General features: G+C 37.1%; 1 protein-coding gene across 1 annotated transcript in view; it reads left to right on the forward strand.

Annotated features, from left to right (window-relative positions):
- LOC144331544 (putative ankyrin repeat domain-containing protein 20A2) overlaps nt 1-19,728 on the forward strand; it is an 82,478-nt gene that overhangs the window by 56,550 nt on the left and 6,200 nt on the right. The window contains exons 11-12 of the mRNA XM_077949109.1: nt 12,057-12,129; nt 18,081-18,151. Coding sequence (XP_077805235.1) covers nt 12,057-12,129; nt 18,081-18,151 — 144 coding nt within the window. The remainder of the gene's footprint in view (nt 1-12,056; nt 12,130-18,080; nt 18,152-19,728) is intronic.

Here is a 19,728-nt window from a genome sequence, read left to right on the forward strand (position 1 = left end):
TTTGCTGTGCTGTTTTCAGAAAAGAAAACTGAAAATAGCAAACAGCATTGTCTTATTTGACCTCTTGGACATCCTTAAATGAACCTGAAACTCCAGGGATACTCGGATCAAAATTCAGAACTAATGTTTTGAACAATACATATAGTTTGTGAAAGTTCAGTGGTCATGAGCCCTTGATGGTCGAATGACCTCTCAAATTTCACTTTTGCATTTTTTTGCTCTTTTCCTTGTCTTGTCTTAAAAGCTAAATTCAACAGTTTTATTTATACAGAACCAGGAATTTAACTTTTTAAATATATTTCTGTCCTATCTCATGGTGTTGTGTACTCTTCAGATCTAGTGTGAACATAGACTTATTTTTATATGGGAACAATTAGTTTTTCTGTTTGTTTGTTTGTGTTTTTGAGACAGAGTCTTGCTCTATCACCCAGGCTGGAGTGCTGTGGCTCAGTCTTGACTCATTACAACCTCTGCCTCTTGGGTTTAAGCAATTCTCCTGCTTCAGTCCCTCAAGTAGCTGATACTAAATGCCTGTGCTACCATATACTGCTAATGTTTCTAATTTTGGTACAGATGGGGTTTCTCCATGTTGGCCAGGCTGCTCTAGAACCCCTGACCTCAGGTGATCTGCCCACCTCAGCTTTCCAATGTGCTGGGATTGCAGGCGGGAACCATTGTGCCACCTACAAATAAGATTTTTAAGGCTATTATATTTTATACAAATCTTTGGTCTATATTTAAGGCTTCACATGTGAATTCTGAAGGTATTCATGCATTGAGGGAAGATCATCTCAGTTTAATGAAGGCAGTTTTTAATTTAATGTATATTCATTAAATTGCTTTTTGAACATTTTGTCTCTAGTACACAGAAACACACTATAATGTCATGGGTTTTTGACCTTAATGTGTTCATGCACAAACTTAGTTATTCAAATATTTTCTTATCCCTCAAGAATCTGTTCACAGGAAGTGGTAGATAACACATCCTACTTTTTGGATGCAATTCTTTTGACTTTTTGACTGTTTTGTGATGAACTGCTTTTAATGGATGATTCATGTTTTCGGTTTTAGGAGAAACACAGAAAAAGATTAGAAGCAAGTAAAGAGGAACTCTATGATCAGTAGTAGACTATTATAGTACATTCTCAATAGTACTATGTTTCTCTCCAGTTATAGAATTTACTTGAATGATGCACAATTAATCAATTATTATTATTATAGGAGATGGGGTCTCTCTATGTTGCCTTGGCTAGAATACCATGTCTATTCATTGGTGCATTCATAGCTCACTGTAACCTTGAACTCCTGGGCTCAAGCAGTCCTCCTACAGTAGCTGGGACTACAGTTTTGTGTGGTTATATCTGGCCTGATACACAATTATTTATTTATTTATTTTTGATACAGGGTCTCCCTCTGTTGCCGGTACTAGGGTACAGTGGTGCCATCTTGGCTAACTGCAACTTCTGCTTCTTGGCCTTAAGTGATCCTTTCACCTTTTACCTTAGCCTCCCAAGTAGCTGGGAATACAGGCATGCACCACCACACTTGGTTAATTTTCTTTTGAAGGTTTTGTTGTTGTTGTTGTTTGTTTCTTTGTTTCTTTGTTTGTTTAATAGATGAGGTCTCACTCTATTGCCCAGGCTGGTCTGGAACTTCTGGGCTCAAGTGATCCTCCTGCCTCAGCCTCCCAAAATGCTGGGATTTACAAGTGTGAGCCACTGCACCTGGCCTGCACAATTATTATAAAAAGGAATTAAGCCCACTTGCATTGCAGAAAATTGACCACCTTTACATTTTTTTCTAGAAACATTCATATTGTAGAACATATTGTCAATCACCCAGTTTTTCTATTTTTTATTGAGTTAAAATAGGATTGCTGCTTCTTTCACATTATTTTCTGACATTATCATTTCATTTATTCCTTTTATGGCTTTATTCAATTGGATAGATATAGAAATATAAGACTTTCCAAGTTGAATATCAAGGGAAAAAAGGAAAAGAAAAACAGATTAGGGAAAGCTATTCTGTGAAATAACCACCTGATTACAGTTACATATATCATATCAACTTCATAAAAATCTTACACAATGCATTTGTGTCAAGGTTCCCCAAGAGCACCCCCAGGTTTGGTGGTTCACTAGAAAGGCTCACAGGACTCAGCAAATAGTCATACTCAGATCTTTACTTGATTACAAGAAAGGGGACAAACAGAATTAGTAGAGGAAAAATGTGCACGTGTCAAGTCTGGAGGAAACCAGGCACAAGCTTCCAGGAGTTCTCTCCTGTGGAGTTCCCAGGATCTGCTTAATTCTCCCAGGCTCACATTTTGACTACATTTGTGCAGTGATATCTACCAGTACCAGAGTCTCATTAGAGACTAAGTACCCAAGTGTTTCTATGGAGGTTACACTCCCTGACATGTACCCCAATTTCAGACTCCTAGAAGGAAAGCAGCTGTTCAGAGTAACCACACTGTTTCTATACACACTTTAGACACAGTGAGCCACTCTCCTTAGGGAATGGTGGAAACCCTTCTAGGCTCAAACGATTCTCCTGCCTCAGCCTCCCGAGTAGCTGAAATTAGAGGTGCCCGCCATCATGCCCAGCTAACTTTTGTATTTTTAGTAGAAAAGAGGTTTTTCCATATTGGCCAGACTGGTCTTGAACTCATTTCCTCAGGCTGGTCTTGAACTCATGACCTCATGTGATCCCCCCCACCTTTGCCTCCCAAAGTGCTGAGATTACAGGCATGAGCCACTGAGCCCAGTTGTGAATATCTTTTTAAAATCAGTAACTTTATTTCATAGAGCAGTTTTAGGTTCACAGCAAAATTGAGAGGAAGGTACAGAGATTTCTCATATATTCCGTGCCTCCCACATGCATAGCCTCCCCCATGATTAGTATTTTCCACCAGAGTGTACATTTGTTATGACTGATGAACTTACATTGACACATTATAATACATTCTAATCACTCAAAGTTCATAGTTTACATCAGGCTTCACTCTTGATGCTGTACATTCTGTGAACCTGGACAACTGTATAATGATATGACATCTATCTATTACTGTAATATTATCGACAGAACAGTTTCACTACCCTAAAAGTTCTCTATACTATGCCTGTTCATCTCTCACTTTCTCCCTAGCAACTCCTGGCAACCATTGATCTTTAGTCTGTCTTCATATTTTTATTATTTTCAGAAGAGTACAGTGGATATATTTTTGAATAGTTAAAAAATTAAAGATCCTTGGTAATTGAACGTAGTCATTTAAGATGTTCCTTGTTCTTTTTGTTTTCCTTCTGCTTCTTTATCACTGTAAAGAGTGATATATGCTGATGAGATGTGCTTTACATACTCAGAAAACATGATTTTTATAGATGTTTGGGACATAATAGAAAGGGTTGAGAGAAAGGAAACCATGCCATGCCACACGGCACAAACTGGAGAATCTGGCTCTATGATGTGGGTCCAGATAGACTCTCTAGCAATGGAAGGGGACAAGCGTAAGGAGTTGGACTTTATAAAAGTGGAATCACTAAGTCTGTCATACTTACCTTCGGTTGGAATTAAGACCAGGCAGTGAATGCTATAGGTAAATACATGTGTTCCTCACTGATCCTCTTCCTTTGAGGGATGAGGTTGACAACAGCCTGTAGTATGATGACATGACTCATCTACAACTAGATTCTGTCATGAGGGATGGTGAAGGAGTTTTGCTTGATGTGAGGTGAAAAAGAATTTTTTTTCTCCTACTTGGGAGAAGGGAAGCATTGGAATATTCTGGTAGTAAAAGGTCATTGATAGTTTTCTTTCTATATATTTTTCACATCAGATAATACTGCCCAGCAGCCTGCCACACCTCCCGAGTGCTTCTTAAGCTTCTCTCTGAATGTGGATAAGCTCTTAAAGGAGTGATGTTTCCAGTGGTTCTTTCCGTGGGAGGTAAAATGGCAGGTGAATTTGGGCCTTGTTATACATAGGGCAGAACAAATAGCTACAACTAAGGAAACCACCCAGCACCTTCCCCAGAAGAGAATTAGCCAGAGTAACACATCGATCTCTCTTCAGCTCTTCTCCACTGGTGGCTGGAAGGTCTTTGCAAGGATTCTTGTTTCTGGTCTGATTCCTACGTTTTGCTGGCTTGTGGTGATATAGGGTGTTTTATCCTTAACTGAACAGTTTGAACTGAAGAGCTAGAGAGGCTGTGTTGTACTATAACAAAATAAGTGCAGTAGTTCCCCCTTAACTGTGGGAAATGCATTCCAAGACTGCCAGTGGATGCATGGAACCATGAATAGTACTGAATCACAAACTGGTTTTTCCTATACGTACATATGGATGACAAAGTTTAATTTATAAATTAAATTAAATCTGATTGTGTCTGCAGATAAGGTGTGAGAATTGAATGGTGTCATCAGCAGGAAAGATTTTTGCTTGTTGGGGGAAATTCTCTCCATGATTTGTCACAGAAGCCTTCTTTGTAGATGACTGTTGCTGTGGCGTGAGGGCAGAGAAAACCCTGTCAAGTATTTCTTTCCTCTCATATAGTGGATAACGGGTACTACTGTATACTCTGTTTTAACGGCCTCTCATATTTTGGTCCAGAAATCATGCTCTTTGACACTGTTGACTCATCACACCTGTTCTGTTTACAATACCATTTTTACTCCCTCTCATAGGGTGTGGCTGGGATGACTTGTATACTGCAGGTTACATGTAGATACCAAATTTTATAAATTTATTCTTCTTTGCATCTAATAAATACAAAGGGAAGAGATCTTTCTGCATTAATTACCTATCAATAGGAATAATTAATGTTAATTCTAATAAGGTCCCAGGCATGCTCCCAAAGGAATGCTTTATAACATAGCATCAGTCTTATGCTTTAAAAAAACGAATCCAAAACAAAACAACAACAACAAAAACAGCATCTAAAGCATACACATTAGTGTGCACATTTTTTCCTGAAGGTAGAGTCTTACTATGTTTCCCTAGCTGGTCTCAAATCTCTGGGTTCCTCAAGTGATCCTCCTGCCTCATCCTCCTCCCACATAGTTTAGAGTACAGGTATGCGTTGTTGTGCACTCTTATCCTTTTAATATTCTGTACATTTATTATTGAATTAAAATGCATTTTTCCTTCTTCTTTAATAGATGATGGAAGTTCTGATGAATCTGCAGTCAGGTAGGATTTAATAGATGTAAACATTTATGTTAACTAAGGAAATAGAGATGGAAGAAACTAATATCTGTTGAGCGTTGTACTCTGGGCTAGACATCCTACTATGTTCTGTGCATTTATCATCTCATAAAGCCATCACAACATCTGTGTTCCTATAACCTACTATTTATTCAATAAACAACTATGGATTAGTGCAGTCGATTGATTGCCTCATGATCCCATAGTTAACAAAGTAGCTGGCCCACAACTTGACCGTCAGCCTGCCTGCCTTCCAAATCCCTTCTCTTGCTCCTCAGCATAGATTGATAGACATCTGTGCAGCAATTGGATCAAGGCATAGGTCTGAATCAGTTTAATCAGATTCATTAATTCAATTAATGCCTAAATTAATGAGAGTTTAAATACCTTAAACTCTCATTGAAGGTTATTGTTAGAATGTGGTTAGTCCAAGAATCTGTCCTAATGAATTTTAAAATTTCCCTGGTAATCAGTATCTTATTTTTACCATCAAAGTCTTTAGGGCAGACCTACTTAGCTTTGGCCATAGGACTGGAAGTTTTACAAAAGTTGTTTTAAGTCATCAGTTTTCTTCCAGTTTAGGTAACAACATTTATGTCAGCCATTAATTGAATTTTAAGCTCAGCTTCAGGACAGATAATTTGTGCGTGTAAATTACTGTCAGGCTCTGCCAATATGTTGACTGTCACTATTTGTTATATAAAGCTCAAGGTCAGTTTTCATTGAATATTTTGTACATTTAGACAGATGGAGGCAGAAATAGGTAACTAAAATCTCTTTTTAGAACAGAGGTCCTATTTTAATTTTATCAAGAATCATTATTTAATATATGGATCACTGACCTTTCCCCAGATTATGTCTTTTGTTTGAGGGGGAAGCTGGATATAAACTGGCAGTTATAAAAATTGTAAAGAAATCAACTTGCTCTTTTCATTGTGTGTTTTTGGTTTCAAGCATTTTCCATGAACTGCGTGTGGATTCATTGCCTACATTGGATGACAAAGACTTGAGTGTTGCTGCTAAGGTAAAGTGGTGTCTTGTAAAATTAATTTTCTCACTCTGAATCTAGTTTTACATAGTATTTACTTTTCAAGTTTAGCAGTGGTTTACCTGTCATTGTTTTATGGTGATAATGGAAAGTTGGTCAGAGAAAAACACACATATGGCTAGTTGATTCAAAAAATGTGTTTAACTTTGGTAACTAACAAAAATTGACAAGTACTGTGACTGGGTAGGAGCTTTGAACTGGAAAATAATAGTGACAGGATTGTGGCATTAGTAAATGCTTCCCCAATAGAAGAAATATGAAATTTGGTTAAGGTTTATTTGGATAAATAGTAACACTTTGACTTTTAAATCATACAATTGTGACTTTCAGACTTTCATACTATTTATGCCTCTATAAATCTTCAGTGATCAAATGATTTGCAGTAATCATGGACCCCCTCTGGTACCTTTTAGTTGTGAAAATGTCCAGCACATAGCATAGAGCTTTTTCTTCTTGGAAACTTATTATTGTGGTATCATATAGTTTCTAGGAGAAACTGTTTCTCTACCTATATTATTGATTCTGTAGTGAGACTAAAATAATATTAAAAATTGTAGAAAAATTGCTGAGTGTGGTGGTGTGTACCTGTGGTCCCTGCTGCTTGGGAGTTTGAGGCAGGAAGATTGCTTGAGCCCAGGAGTTTGAGAACGGCCTGGGCAACATAACAAGACTGTATCTGATTTAAAAATATAAATTGTGTAATGTAGAAATTTAAATTTATGTTTTCAAGATTTGTATCGCAAAGGGATTTTTTTTTGTGTTTTATGAGATGTCCATGAAGAGTTTATATAAAACATTTCATCTAATTTCCTCTAATTGAATAACATGTATTTTGCTGCAAATAACCAGTTCTAGAAGCAGAGACTCTTAATACCAATATAGTAAGACTTTAACATCATAATTTTATCATCATAGTTTTTAAAAAATATTTACTAGGCTGCGTTCAGTGGCTCATGCCTGCAATCTCAGCACTTTGGGAGGCTGAGGTGGGTAGATCACCTGAGGTCAGGAGTTCAAGATCAGCCTGGCCAACGTGGTGAAACCTTGTCTCTAAATAAAAACACACAGAAAAATTAGCTGGGCATGATGGCACATACCTGTGCTCCCAGCTGCTCAGGAGGCTGAGGCAGGAGAATCACTTGAACCCGGCAGGCAGAGGTTGCAATGAAACAAGATCACGCCATTGCACTCCAGCCTGGCTGACAGAGCTTGACTACATCTTAAAAAAATAATATTAAGTAAGATAAAATAAAATAAAATAAAATAACCACTCAAAGTCCTTATAAATAATCATTGGAAGCTCCTGCATACCATGAGCTACTGGACGTCAATGAACATACTTGTGTGTATCCTGGAGGGCCTAAAATACAGTCTTCTATGTAAGAAGCATTTTAATTATTGTTTTTTTAGATGGGGTTTCATTCTGTCCCCCAGGCTGGAGGGCACTGGTGAGATCTTGGCTCACTTCGATCTCTCTTTCCTGGGCTCAGGTGATCCTCACACCTCAGACATCCAAGTAGTTGAAATTATAGACCTATGTCACGATAGACCTGTGTCACCATGCTTGGCTGAGTTTTCAAGAGACAGGGTTTTGCCTTGTTGCCCAGGCTGGTCTTTAACCATTGGGCTCAAGTGTTCTGCCCGCCTCAGCCTCACATAGTGCTGACGTTATGGATTGAGATGTTCAGCCTCAATATTTGTTTAGTCTGAATAAAGAGACAAGTGAGTTTTTAAATAATAGAATGTTATAAGTAATATACCTAATGTATCTAATAATTGAATATTGTATTTAAAATATTGCTTACATTTGTGTTATTGTTAATATTTAAAGTTATGTAACTTTTGAAGTGTTATGTTGAGGAATTATGCCATAAATAACAAGGAAATAAATTAGAAATAGGTCATCAGTAGCAAAGAGGGTTACAATATATGTTCTAGTATGATTCAACTGGAATCTTAACATTGTGATTTTAGATTAACATTTCTTAAATGTTTTATTAGGCCCAACTCATGGTCTATTAAATATACCATTTCAAGCTATACATTACCCTTTAGAGTTCTGGTGACAAATTCTTTTTCTGGGTGGAAAGTTGATGGAAAGTTCCAGGTTTCTCTCTGTTATAATAATGTTCTTTCAGGTAGTGGTAGATGACCATATTTAGCTAATTGAAAGTTTTAGAGTAATGAAGTCTATCACAGAAGTACTTACAAAAAACTAATTGAAGCATAAATATTAATTAGTATTATTAGGGATATGAAAGAACAAAAGGCTGTGTTACAGATTTATTTCTCCATGTACTTTATTGCACTTCATGTTGTTTCTTTTCTTTCTTCACTTAAGCTCATATTTCATTGATCAATTAGGCTTGTTTTTCATTTGTATCTCTCTTTACTCTCACATTTTAAATAGAAATTTTGGAGGAGTCAGGGTCTTGCTCTGTTTCCCAGGCTGGAGTATAGTGGCATGATCTTGGCTCGCTACTGTCTCCAACTCTCAGGCGCAAGTGATCCTCCCACATCAGCCTCCCGAGCATCTGGGATACAGGCACAGACCATCATGCCTGACTCCTTTTTGTACTTTTGTGTAGAGATGTGTTCTCATTTTGTTGCCCTGGCTGGTCTCAAACTCCTGAACTCAAGCAATCCACCCACCTTGGCCTTGCAAAGGGCTGGGATTACAGGTGTGAGCCACCATGCCTGGGCAACATTGAGCTTTATTTAAAGGAATTGATTAGGGCTGTGTGTGCTGGTGCACACTGGTTATCTCAACAGTTTGGGAGGCAGAAGTGGAAGGTTTGCTTGAGCCTAGGAGGTTGAGACCAGCCTGGGCAGTATAATGAGGCCTTGTCTCTACAAAACTACCAATAAATACATTAGTCTGGCATGATGCTATGCACCTGTAGTTCCAGCTATCAGGAAGTTGAGGTGGGAATATTGCCTGAGGTTGGAGGGTTGAGACCACAGTGAGCCATAATGATGCCACTGCATTCTAGCCCTGGGTTGACAGAATGAGATCCAGTTTCATAAAAAGAGAATGATAAGAATCTCTTGATGTAACTCATTATAATTTTTTAAATGGAAACTAATTCTTGATATTTCCTTAGCAGTGTGTCCCCGAGAAATTGTCACAGCCTTTACCTGGACCTTCCCATGTAAAAGGCAACAGAATAGTCAATGGGAAAGGAGAAGGTGAGAAGTGTATTTTATTTAAAGTCATTTGATGGAATGTTTCTTTTAAAACATGAGCACTAATATAATCTACTAGCTAAAGAAAATGTCCTATTAACTATAATAAGTAAAGGAGAAGTCAAATGGTGATAAATTGTGTCTCTAACCAAGGGTCAGCAGTTGATTCTATTGGGAACACCACTAAAGTAGCTGAGTGTGAGTTCCATTTTAAGATACTCTAAGACCTGAGGCAACTCAGGAGAGAGGGAAGAGGAAATGAATAAAGAGAAAGAAAGAATGTAGAGGGCAGAGTGTACATGTAACACAAAAAAAACATATGCGGGCGTATGTAATGGAGGTTAGTAAAGTCAAATTGCTCTGTAGAGGAAGGAAGAAGAGGGTGTTAGAAATAGGAAAGAAGATAAAGTGAGCTTCCAGTACGAAAATGTGTCAGCGAATTAGAGTAACATTTTCCTACTCTTGCTGTCATCCTCACTACTGGGGAGGCATTAAGGATTGAGGTACTTTACCACACAGACCTGTGTTTTATCTACCATAGATGAATATCACCGTAAATGGTCAGCCATGAATGGCTATAATTTAGTTTTATAGAAAATGGTGTAAATTCATGGGATAGTATCATATAGGCCAAATTAACATCGTTGAAATGAACAGTGTTGGGTGATTTATGGAGAAGAAATTAAGTAGAGATGGTATTGCCTGATTAAAAGTTCATTAGAAACATTATGGCTTATAATGTAGTATTAAATTCAGGGACATAGTAGGGAAGAAATTGACGCTAGGCCAAACAGGACAATTAGGGTAAACCAATATGCAAGCACATCAGTGTAGGAAAGGGCATTCAAATTGTCATGAATTAGTTGAGGAACTTCTGGAAAGTGCACATTCTGATTCAGCAGGTATGGGATTCTGTATTTCTCATGAGTACTCAGGTGATGTTAGTGCTGGTCCCTGGACATAGCCCTGAATACCAAGGGAATAGCCTTCCTTTAGAGAAATCTGGAAAAAGAACTATTGGAGAGCAATTTAAAAAATAACAGAATCCAGGGAAATAATTAATTTCCTTTTATTTCTGAGCATGATTCTAGCCACAGGGGAAGGAGAATGAGATGAAAAGATAGATTACAGGTGTATACTACTCCTGAACACAGATGACAACAGTGGTCGCAATGATCCATAAAAAGCAGCTAGGAAGGGAAGCATCAGGATGACAGATCTAAAAATCACTTTTTCAAAGGAAGAGGGATTGTGAAAGAACAAGGAGGGAGGAAAGAAAGACATTTGCTGTGTTCTTGGGAGTTAAATCCAAGTAAACTTGAGATGAGTCACTTCCAGTTGCTTTGGCGTATGGCCAGTCTCACAAGAGAGGTTATTGCTGTGGAGAGTACTGGAGGCAGGAGGGAGTGCTAGACTTGGGGTAAACTGCAGCAGCTCATTTCATTTCATAACTGTCAGGCCTCAGAGAGAGAAGTTTCACTGACATGAGCGAATAAGATGTGATTAAATTGCATATAGATGCTTTGGCTAATTTTTTTTGAGACAGCCAGTTATTTGATATGATAGCTGTTTTATAAATGTCCTTTACAGTGTAAGATAATACACCAAACTTAGTTAATTTTAGATGCAATCATATTATACAATTCATTCTGCGAATACCAAATTTCTCATTTTCAATAAATACTGCACTGATTTTGCAAAATAAAAGTGTATTCATATCCAGCAAGTCTGTGGTATTTCAGTGTTTTCTTTTTTGATAAATATTTTGATATTGGAAACTGATTCTACATAGTTTATTTGATGTGTTTTATGGACCACCTTCTTTGAGTGGATCCAGGAGCTCTAATTCAAGGCCAAACGAGGGGATAGGAGAAATGTAGGTGCTGCAGTAGCCCATGTGGTCATGGGAAAAATGAATATTTCATTTAGCTGTGATTTCATAAGTGTGTACAACAGCTGATCAATTTAGAACACTGTCTCTGATGAGAGGTGAATTGCACGTTCACCTGAACTGTCATCTCAACTGTGTATTTCCTCAGCGACAGGACATGGGGAATTTATTTATCTGTGGTGTGCTGGCAACAATGCCTCTGATGTGTTGAGTGAAAATACTCTGTACCTTCACCCTCAGCCTTGACATTGATACCCTCAGGTTTGATTTCCTCATCTGTTTAATGGTCTCTTTACTCCTTATCAGCCCATGTGTTTACAGTGATATCCAGGCTTTTCTGTTTTAGGTATAGGCATTTGAAACATAATGTCACTATTGAAATGTAAACTGAGTTTTAGGAATCCTATATTCCTATTTTCCTCATTATATTTTTGTCATGTTGCTGTCCTAGGCAAGGAAAAGAAGAAGCCAAGCAGTACCCTCAAGACTTTAAGTAATTATTTTTATGGTCAGGCATGAGAACTCAGCTTGATAGTAACACTGCCTGAATGTTTGGTTGGCCCTGTCATACTTACATATAATTGATGACATATCCCCTTTGCTTTGTAGGGCCTCCTGCACGACATCCTTCCTTGAAGGTAATTAATTATGCATATTTTTGAAGCACTAACTCCATGTTGTATAAAATATATATGATTTATGAATCATTTTCTTTTAAAACCCATTCAGCCTAGCACTAAAATGGAAGATCCTGCTGTGAAAGGGGCAGTACAAAGAAAGAAAGTACAGACCTTGAGAGCAGGTATGTTATCAATACAAATGGAATGCTGGAAATAAGTACATTAAATGATGGAAGTGCTCACATTATTCTCACCGCTAATTCTATTTGCTTAAAATTGAATGGTAGGCATTGACATAAATGTTATTGTTTGTATTCATATTTGAATAAAAACAAATTTAGAAGCCATAAAAATATTTTTAAAATGTAAACTTTGACTCAGATGTTTCTCTTTTAATATTTTGTATAGCATAAAGTTTTCAATATAAAATTTTTGTACTTGTCAGGGATTCAAAGCAGTGAAATCTGAGACTCTAAGATATTTCCACTGAGTTATGTGCTAGTTGGAGTTCTGATCTTTACCTAGAGGAAGGCTTTACTTATTAACGTGTCAGTTTCTGTGTCAACTTTAGAGGCTTGCTGCTAGTGTTATTACACTGATGATCTGAAGCCAATCAGATGTTCCAATGAGCAGACTGTGCATGTAGGTGTATGCATACGTGTGTGTATGTGTGAGTTTGTGGCGTCTTTGATTATTAAAAATGAGGAAAGTAACGATTCATTTATAACTGGTAGACAGTCTTTTAAAAGGGTTATTTTGAGACTTTTTGGTGTTAAGGTTTTTAAAACATGATTGCATAGAGGCTACCGACATCGTAAATTGGTTTTCATTTCAAAGCCCTTTTGAAATCTTTAACTATATTGTGATGCTCAGAAGTAATATGCAGAATGTTTTATTTGTGTCCTAAAATGGTACATGAGTGGTTCTGCGCTTTACATACTTTTCTGCCACCTTCTTTGGTGTATCATATTTTCCAGATGCATCCACATTGATATGATTATCTCTGGTTTAACTCACTTTACACTTTTCATTGTATTCCCTTTTTCCACTTTACCACTTTCAGTTAGACTCTCCTGTTGCTGATAAATGAAGAAAGAAAGAAAAATAGAAATAATGTCAGATTAAAAGGGCTTTTTAAAATCAGTTTGTATCTATTAATATTTACCATATGAAAGTTTAAAGCTGAAAAGTTCAGAATACAAGCATGCACCACCATATTTTATACATGCAGTTAGAACTATGACTTGTGAGCCTTTAGCCTATGAAGTTAGGACAATTCATTTCTCTGAGGAAGAATGCTGCACTGTTCTCAGAAAAGAAAATTGAAAATAGCAAGTGGCATTGTCTTATTTGACCTCGTGGACATCCTTGAATGAATCTGAAACTCCAGGGTCTCTCAGATCAAAATTCAGAAATAATGTTTTGATCAATATATATAGTTTATGTAAGTTCAGTTATCATGAACCCTTGATGGCCAACTGACCTTTCAAGTTTCACTTCTGCATTTTTTGCTCTTTTCCTTGACTTGTCTTAAAAGCTAAAATTCAACAGTTTTATTGATACAGAAACCGGGAATATACCTTTCAAAATATATTTCTGTCCTATCTCACAGCGTTGTGTACTCTTCAGATCTCGTGTGAACATGGACTTATTTTCATAATGGAAAAATTAGGTCTTTTGTTTGTGTTTTTGAGACAAAGTCTTGCTCTATCACCAAGGCTGGAGTGCAGTGGCTCAGTCTTGGCTCATTACAACCTCTGCCTCTTGGGTTCAAGCAATTCTCCTGCCTCAGCCCCTCAATTAGCTGCTATTACATCCACGTGCTACCACACCCTGCTAATTTTTCTATTTTAGCAGAGATGGTGTTTCTCCATGTTGGCCAGGCTGCTCTCAAACTCCTGACCTCAGGTGATCTGCCCACCTCAGCTTTCCAATGTGCTGGGATTATAGGCGGGATCCACTGTGTTGGCTACAGATAAGATTGTTAAGGCTATTGTATTTTAGATAAATCTTTGGTCTATATTTAAGGCTTCACATGTGAATTCTGAAGGTATTCATGCATTGAGGGAAGGTCATCTTGGTTAAATGAAGGCAGTTTTTAATTTAATGTATACTCATTATAATGTTTTTGAAGTTTTTGTCTCTAGTACACAGAAACACACAATAATGTCATGTGTTTATTCTCAAACTTAGTTATTCAAATATTTTCTTATCACTGAAGAATCTTAATTATTAATAAACAAATTTCTCATGGAAAACAACATACATAATAGAGATCGTTGAGTGAGTCAAAGTAAATTGTAGTAAATCACAGAAGCTTAAAACAAGTTAAATAAACTTGTTTGAGTTAATAGCAATTACAGGACTTGTAAAATACATTAGACCATGAGGGAGTAGTGTGTTTGTGGGGTAGATGACAACATGACACTGCTTCAGGGAAGAAAGAATTTTTACACTTTATTACAATTTGTATTACTATTTACATTCTAATAAATAAAAACATAATTTTCAGATATTTTAGATTATGTTTCTACTAGTTGAATCATCAATAGTAAGACTTTTCAAAGATTTGGGAAGTTGTGAGTTGATGATAAATGTCTATCACCATCAGTGATGAAAAATCAGACAGCAACTACAGACTTTGGACACACGAACCTCATAGTTAAAGAAAGGATTAATCTTGGAGCTGTGTTACTATCAGGGAATTATATTCTTCATTACCTATGTGAGTCACAGCTATTAGAGTAGGAAGAGAACAAAGAAGGGAAGGAAGCATAGAACATGTTATTCTCGATTCCTTTGGCTGGCTTCATGCTCCCATAGTTCTGACTTTTCAGAAGTCATTTTGTGGCCAAAAGTACTTTGTGTTTCCTCCCCTTGTGCAGCCTACATTCAAACAGAATGCTTCTTAGCAAGGCATTTGTATTCTTCCTTTAAGGAAAGCAACATATAAATAACAAAGAGAATAAGGAGAAAGAGTAATTTCATTGAGGTTAGTATGTAACATAAATTTGAGAGTGGGTACCATGATTATATTTAGAATTTGGGGCTGGATTGGAAAAATTGGGGGCTGCTGCAGACGTCTACAGATTTTCTACTCAAACACAATGTGGCTTTGATTTATTTTTACATCTCTAGTTCTGCAATTATTAGTTACAACTGTATGCAATGTCACTAAAAATATCTTCCCAAACCAAATATTAAATAATGTCTATAGCTTTCTGTATTATAGTGTTGATTTTCCCAATATTAATGGGAACCATCAAGCATTTGCCTTATGGTGTCTCCTCAGCTGTACTCACACATTCCTTCACCTTGTCTTAATGGATAATCATGCACTAGGAGTATGGGTGTTCAGAAGAGCTGTATCATTTAAAGATAACACAGGAGCATCAAATTTAGTTCTGCTAGAACACCAAGTCTATTGACTAACTGCGGCTAATATGGGGTCTACTTTACATACAAGTGAAATTCAGTGCTCTTAATCAGTCATATGATTATGTCAATAGTAATAAATTATGCAATATATTTTCACCCCTATAGTTTTAATTTCTTTTTCCCCTTATGTCTAGAATTAACATTTTGTTTTACAAAACATGATAGTCTTCTAGAGTAGTGATGACAAGTTATAAATCCAAAGTTTCTTAACTATGCAAATGACTTGTTTGCTTCTATTTTCTCATGAGCTTGGTAAATCCAGGAAGCAGAACTTTTAAAAGAAAATCCCCAAATGTGGCTGGGCGCCGTGGCTTGTGGGTGTAATTCCAGCACTTTTGGAGTCTGAGGCAGGCAGATAACCTGAGGTTGGGAGTTTGAGACCAGCCTGACCAACATAGAGAAACCCATCTCTACTAAAAACACAAAATTAGCTGGGCATGATGGCACATGCCTGCAATTCCAGCTACTTGGGAGGCTGAGGCAGGAGAATCTCTTGAACCTGGGAGGCAGAGGTTGCAGTGAGCTGAGATAACACCACTGCACTCCAGCCTGGACAGCAAGAGTGAAACTCCATCTCAAACAACAACAACAACAACAACAACCACAAAACCCAAATGCATTTCCTGTGCACGGTAAAACTGAAACAGAAAAAGTGTAAAGTAAATAGAAGTAACTGAAACAGTTTATGTAGATTAATTTACTTCTCATTTGATAAAGTTTGTAAAGTAATGAGCAGAGTGTATTGCTCCAGGGACCCAGATATATACATTTATTCATGCAGTAAAAATCTATTCTTATAATGACCACTGATACTTATATCCTAAATATTTCTGAAAACATCTCAGGCCTGCATCATCTTTGCAACATTGCCTTATGTTTTATCTTTGTTCATTTGTTTATGTGTCTCAGAATTTTATGCTCCCCACAGCATTTAGAGTTAATTATCTCTAATGCAAATAGATCCGTGAACCACTCCTGAATACCTAATGTCCAAGCATCTTAAAGGTATATAAGGATTTCAGAAACTGACTTCTGGGTTGGGCACGGTGGCTCATGTCTGTAATCCCAGCACTTTGGGAGGCTGAAGCAGGTGGATCATTTGAGGTCAGGAGTTCAAGATGATCCTGGTCAAACAGGTAAAACCCCATCTCTAAAAAAAAATACAAAAATTAGCAGGCGGTAGTGGCATGCACCTGTAATCTCAGCTACTTGGGGGGCTAAGGCAGGAGAACTGCTTGAACCTGGGAGGCCGGGTTGCAGTGAGCCAAGATCATTCCACTGCACTCCAGTCTGGGAGACAGAGTAAGACCTCGTCTCAAAAAAAAAGAAGAAAAAAAGAAAACTGATTTCTTCCCAAATCTTCATCCATAGCCCGTTCCCCATCTGCCTTTTTCTCTGGAATTACTGAGCTGCTGGCAATGGCCCCCTCACCATTCCTCTTTTGCAGAGAAATACATACACTCTTGGAGGCTTCTCTCCCTCTCTCATTGCTTCCTGGCATGTGCTCACCCTTTCCTGCCCTCTGCCTCACTTAATCTGGCTAACCTCACTCTCTAAGTCGCAGCTCATGCATGATCTTTAGGAAAGCCATCGCTGACAGCTTTTATTTTCCTTCCTTATACCCCAGTGCTTAACACATAGCAGGGACTCAATAACTAATTATTTAGTAAAGTTAAGACTGTTTATACAAAGATGATTCAAAAGATTGTCCTCTACAACCTAGCAGCAAAGGGGATCAACAAGTAAAGACATGATGTGCAGTTCAGGTGGTAAAGTGACACTGGAAAAATTGCCAAAGTACTAAGGGAGGCCCATGAAGCAGACACGTGTGTGTGGAGAAAGACAGCTAGAATGAAGGAAGACTTCACACAGCATTCTGAGCCTTTTTTCTTTTTCTTTTTCTGTTGTTGGAGACAAGTTCTTACTCTATGCCCCAGGGTGGAGTGCAATGACGTGATCGAGACTCACTGCAACCTCAAACTCCTGGGCTCAAGGGATCTTCTCACCTAAACTTCTTGAGTAGCTGGAATTGCAGGCACATATCAACATACCTGTCTAATTTTTTGTAGAGTCAATGTTATATGGTTCCCAGGCTGGCCTTAAAACTCTTGGCCTTGAGCAATTCTCCCATTGTGGCCTTCCAAAGTGCTGGGATTACAGATGTGAGCTACTATGGCCAGCCTACATTCTGAGTCTTAAAAGATGAAAATAAATTTTTCAGAATAGTAGGGGAAAACATTTGTGATGTAAAAAATGGGGTGAACACTAATTAAGGTATAAACAACGACAATTTTGCAAATTATTAGTAACTGCCAACTCAATGAGTGTGTTGTAAAAAGATACTGTTATGAATTATAGTAAAGTGTTACATTGTATATTTTGACTGCATTTCAAAATTTGTTTTGTTTGCAACAGCTTTGTTTATTTATATTGGGTGGAACAATTTGTAAGTGACCCTGAGATTTTGTATGGCTTGAACCTGGTGATACCTAGTGTCTCCCCAAGTGGTTTGTTGAAGTTTTGGATAATGAGAAGTATTTCTTAAAGAAGTAAATATTTCAGTAAACATTAAGCTTCATTTAAACTCTCAAAATATATAATACAAAGAAATTTTATTCTCTATTTTTGTAAAGATTATAGTCTTTATCTAACTGTTCTTAGTTCATTTGAACTAAACCAATGAATTTGTCAACAGAACAAGCCTTACTAGTGGCTTCAGAGGAGGAGCAAGAAAGGCGTGAAAGAAGTGAAAAGAAGCAACCACAGGTATATAAAAATTTAAGTTTCTTGTTTAACATTGTTTTCTTTTTTTTTTTTTTTGCTTTAGTAAGAAAGCATAGACCAAATGACATGACCTTTTAGAAGATACCTTTAGAATCAAATGGATCATAATTTTATATTCAATTTTTAAAACATTTTAACCTGTTACAAAACCTAAGATATTCTTACTATCTCTAGTAATTCATAGTTGTCTTTACCCTTGGAATTGAGGCAAGAAATCTTCTTTTATTTTTATAACCTTACTCTTAATACAGAAGGTAACATGAAATATTGAGTCATATTACTAAGGAATAGAAATTATGAACAATTTAACCATGATGGCCATTGAGCTAAACTAGTGCTAAAGGAGTCATCATTGCCAGTGGTTCAAATGTTGCAGTTTTATATTGCTGGTCATCAGTGTCGAGTTTAAAGATTTATTCTGTTTTGTGGTCACCAGTTGACTTCAGTGTCTGTGTTCAGGAAGTGAATGGGGTCATAAAAGTCAACCCAGTTGCCTATTAAGAGAATCCTACCTTGCAGAATGGGACTTTTGGTGTCAGGGTACAAACAATAACTTTATTTCAACATAAATACATAGTAAATATTCCTACAATTTAAAAAATCCATCCACTATCACTAGTGGAACTTAAAATATATTAGAAGTGGATATAAGGAGAAAATCTATCTAGATACATAACACTATCATAGTATATCATTTGAATTGGAATTTAAAATTTTGCTTCTCTTTCTTAGTGGTGTTCAGTTTGGCTCTCAATAATTGAGTGTTTGCCTAGTCTCTAGTTAATCTTCAGAAATATACGTGCACTGTAGGGGCTCACTCTTTCTGGTATGCTGAGGTAAAATCTTTGTAAGAGAGGAATCTTTTATAATACTACCTATCTTTGAATTCATTTCTGGTAGATTTAACACATAATGAATTAAGTTCAGTCCAAACAAACACAGAGAGTTCAGCTTGCCAGTTCATGTTTCTCTCCTATGTTAAGCCAAGGCAAATTATTTTTCACATTTTTGTTACAATCCCATCATATAAGAGTAGCGACACATAGATTAAGTATCAGTTAAATTTTAATTATTTTCTAACATTTCTTTGTTTGTACTTGATTAAAGCCAATTTTAAAACATGTACTCCAACAGAAAACACAGTAACTGAGAAACAAAACAAGCAAATTTGTTTTCCATTTTGCACCTGCCAAAAAAAAGGTCTCAAGAACCAGAACTGGGTGAGAATTGTGATAACGGGAATCTATCTGTATATTCAGGACTTTCTTTAATATTCATTACAAACAAGTTCAAGCTGAATATTGGTGAAAGTTTTGAAAACTCCAAAAGTATTGCTTGCCCTGAGGCAGAGCTTCTACATAGTAACTCTAAAGAGGGATGAACAAAAAAGGAGTGCCCTCTGATCTGATGAGTCATGTCCATGATTGTGAGGAGGAAGATGCATCTGGAGGGTCTAACTCTGTGGCATTCCAGGCAGCACCTGAACAGAGGAAGCCCGTGACAAATGTCTTTCATTCCATTCCCACTCCAGGTACCTGAAATATACTTACCAGTCATCT

This window comes from Macaca mulatta, chromosome 10 (genome assembly GCF_049350105.2).
Source record: "Macaca mulatta isolate MMU2019108-1 chromosome 10, T2T-MMU8v2.0, whole genome shotgun sequence".
NCBI classification, from domain to species: Eukaryota; Metazoa; Chordata; class Mammalia; order Primates; family Cercopithecidae; genus Macaca; species Macaca mulatta.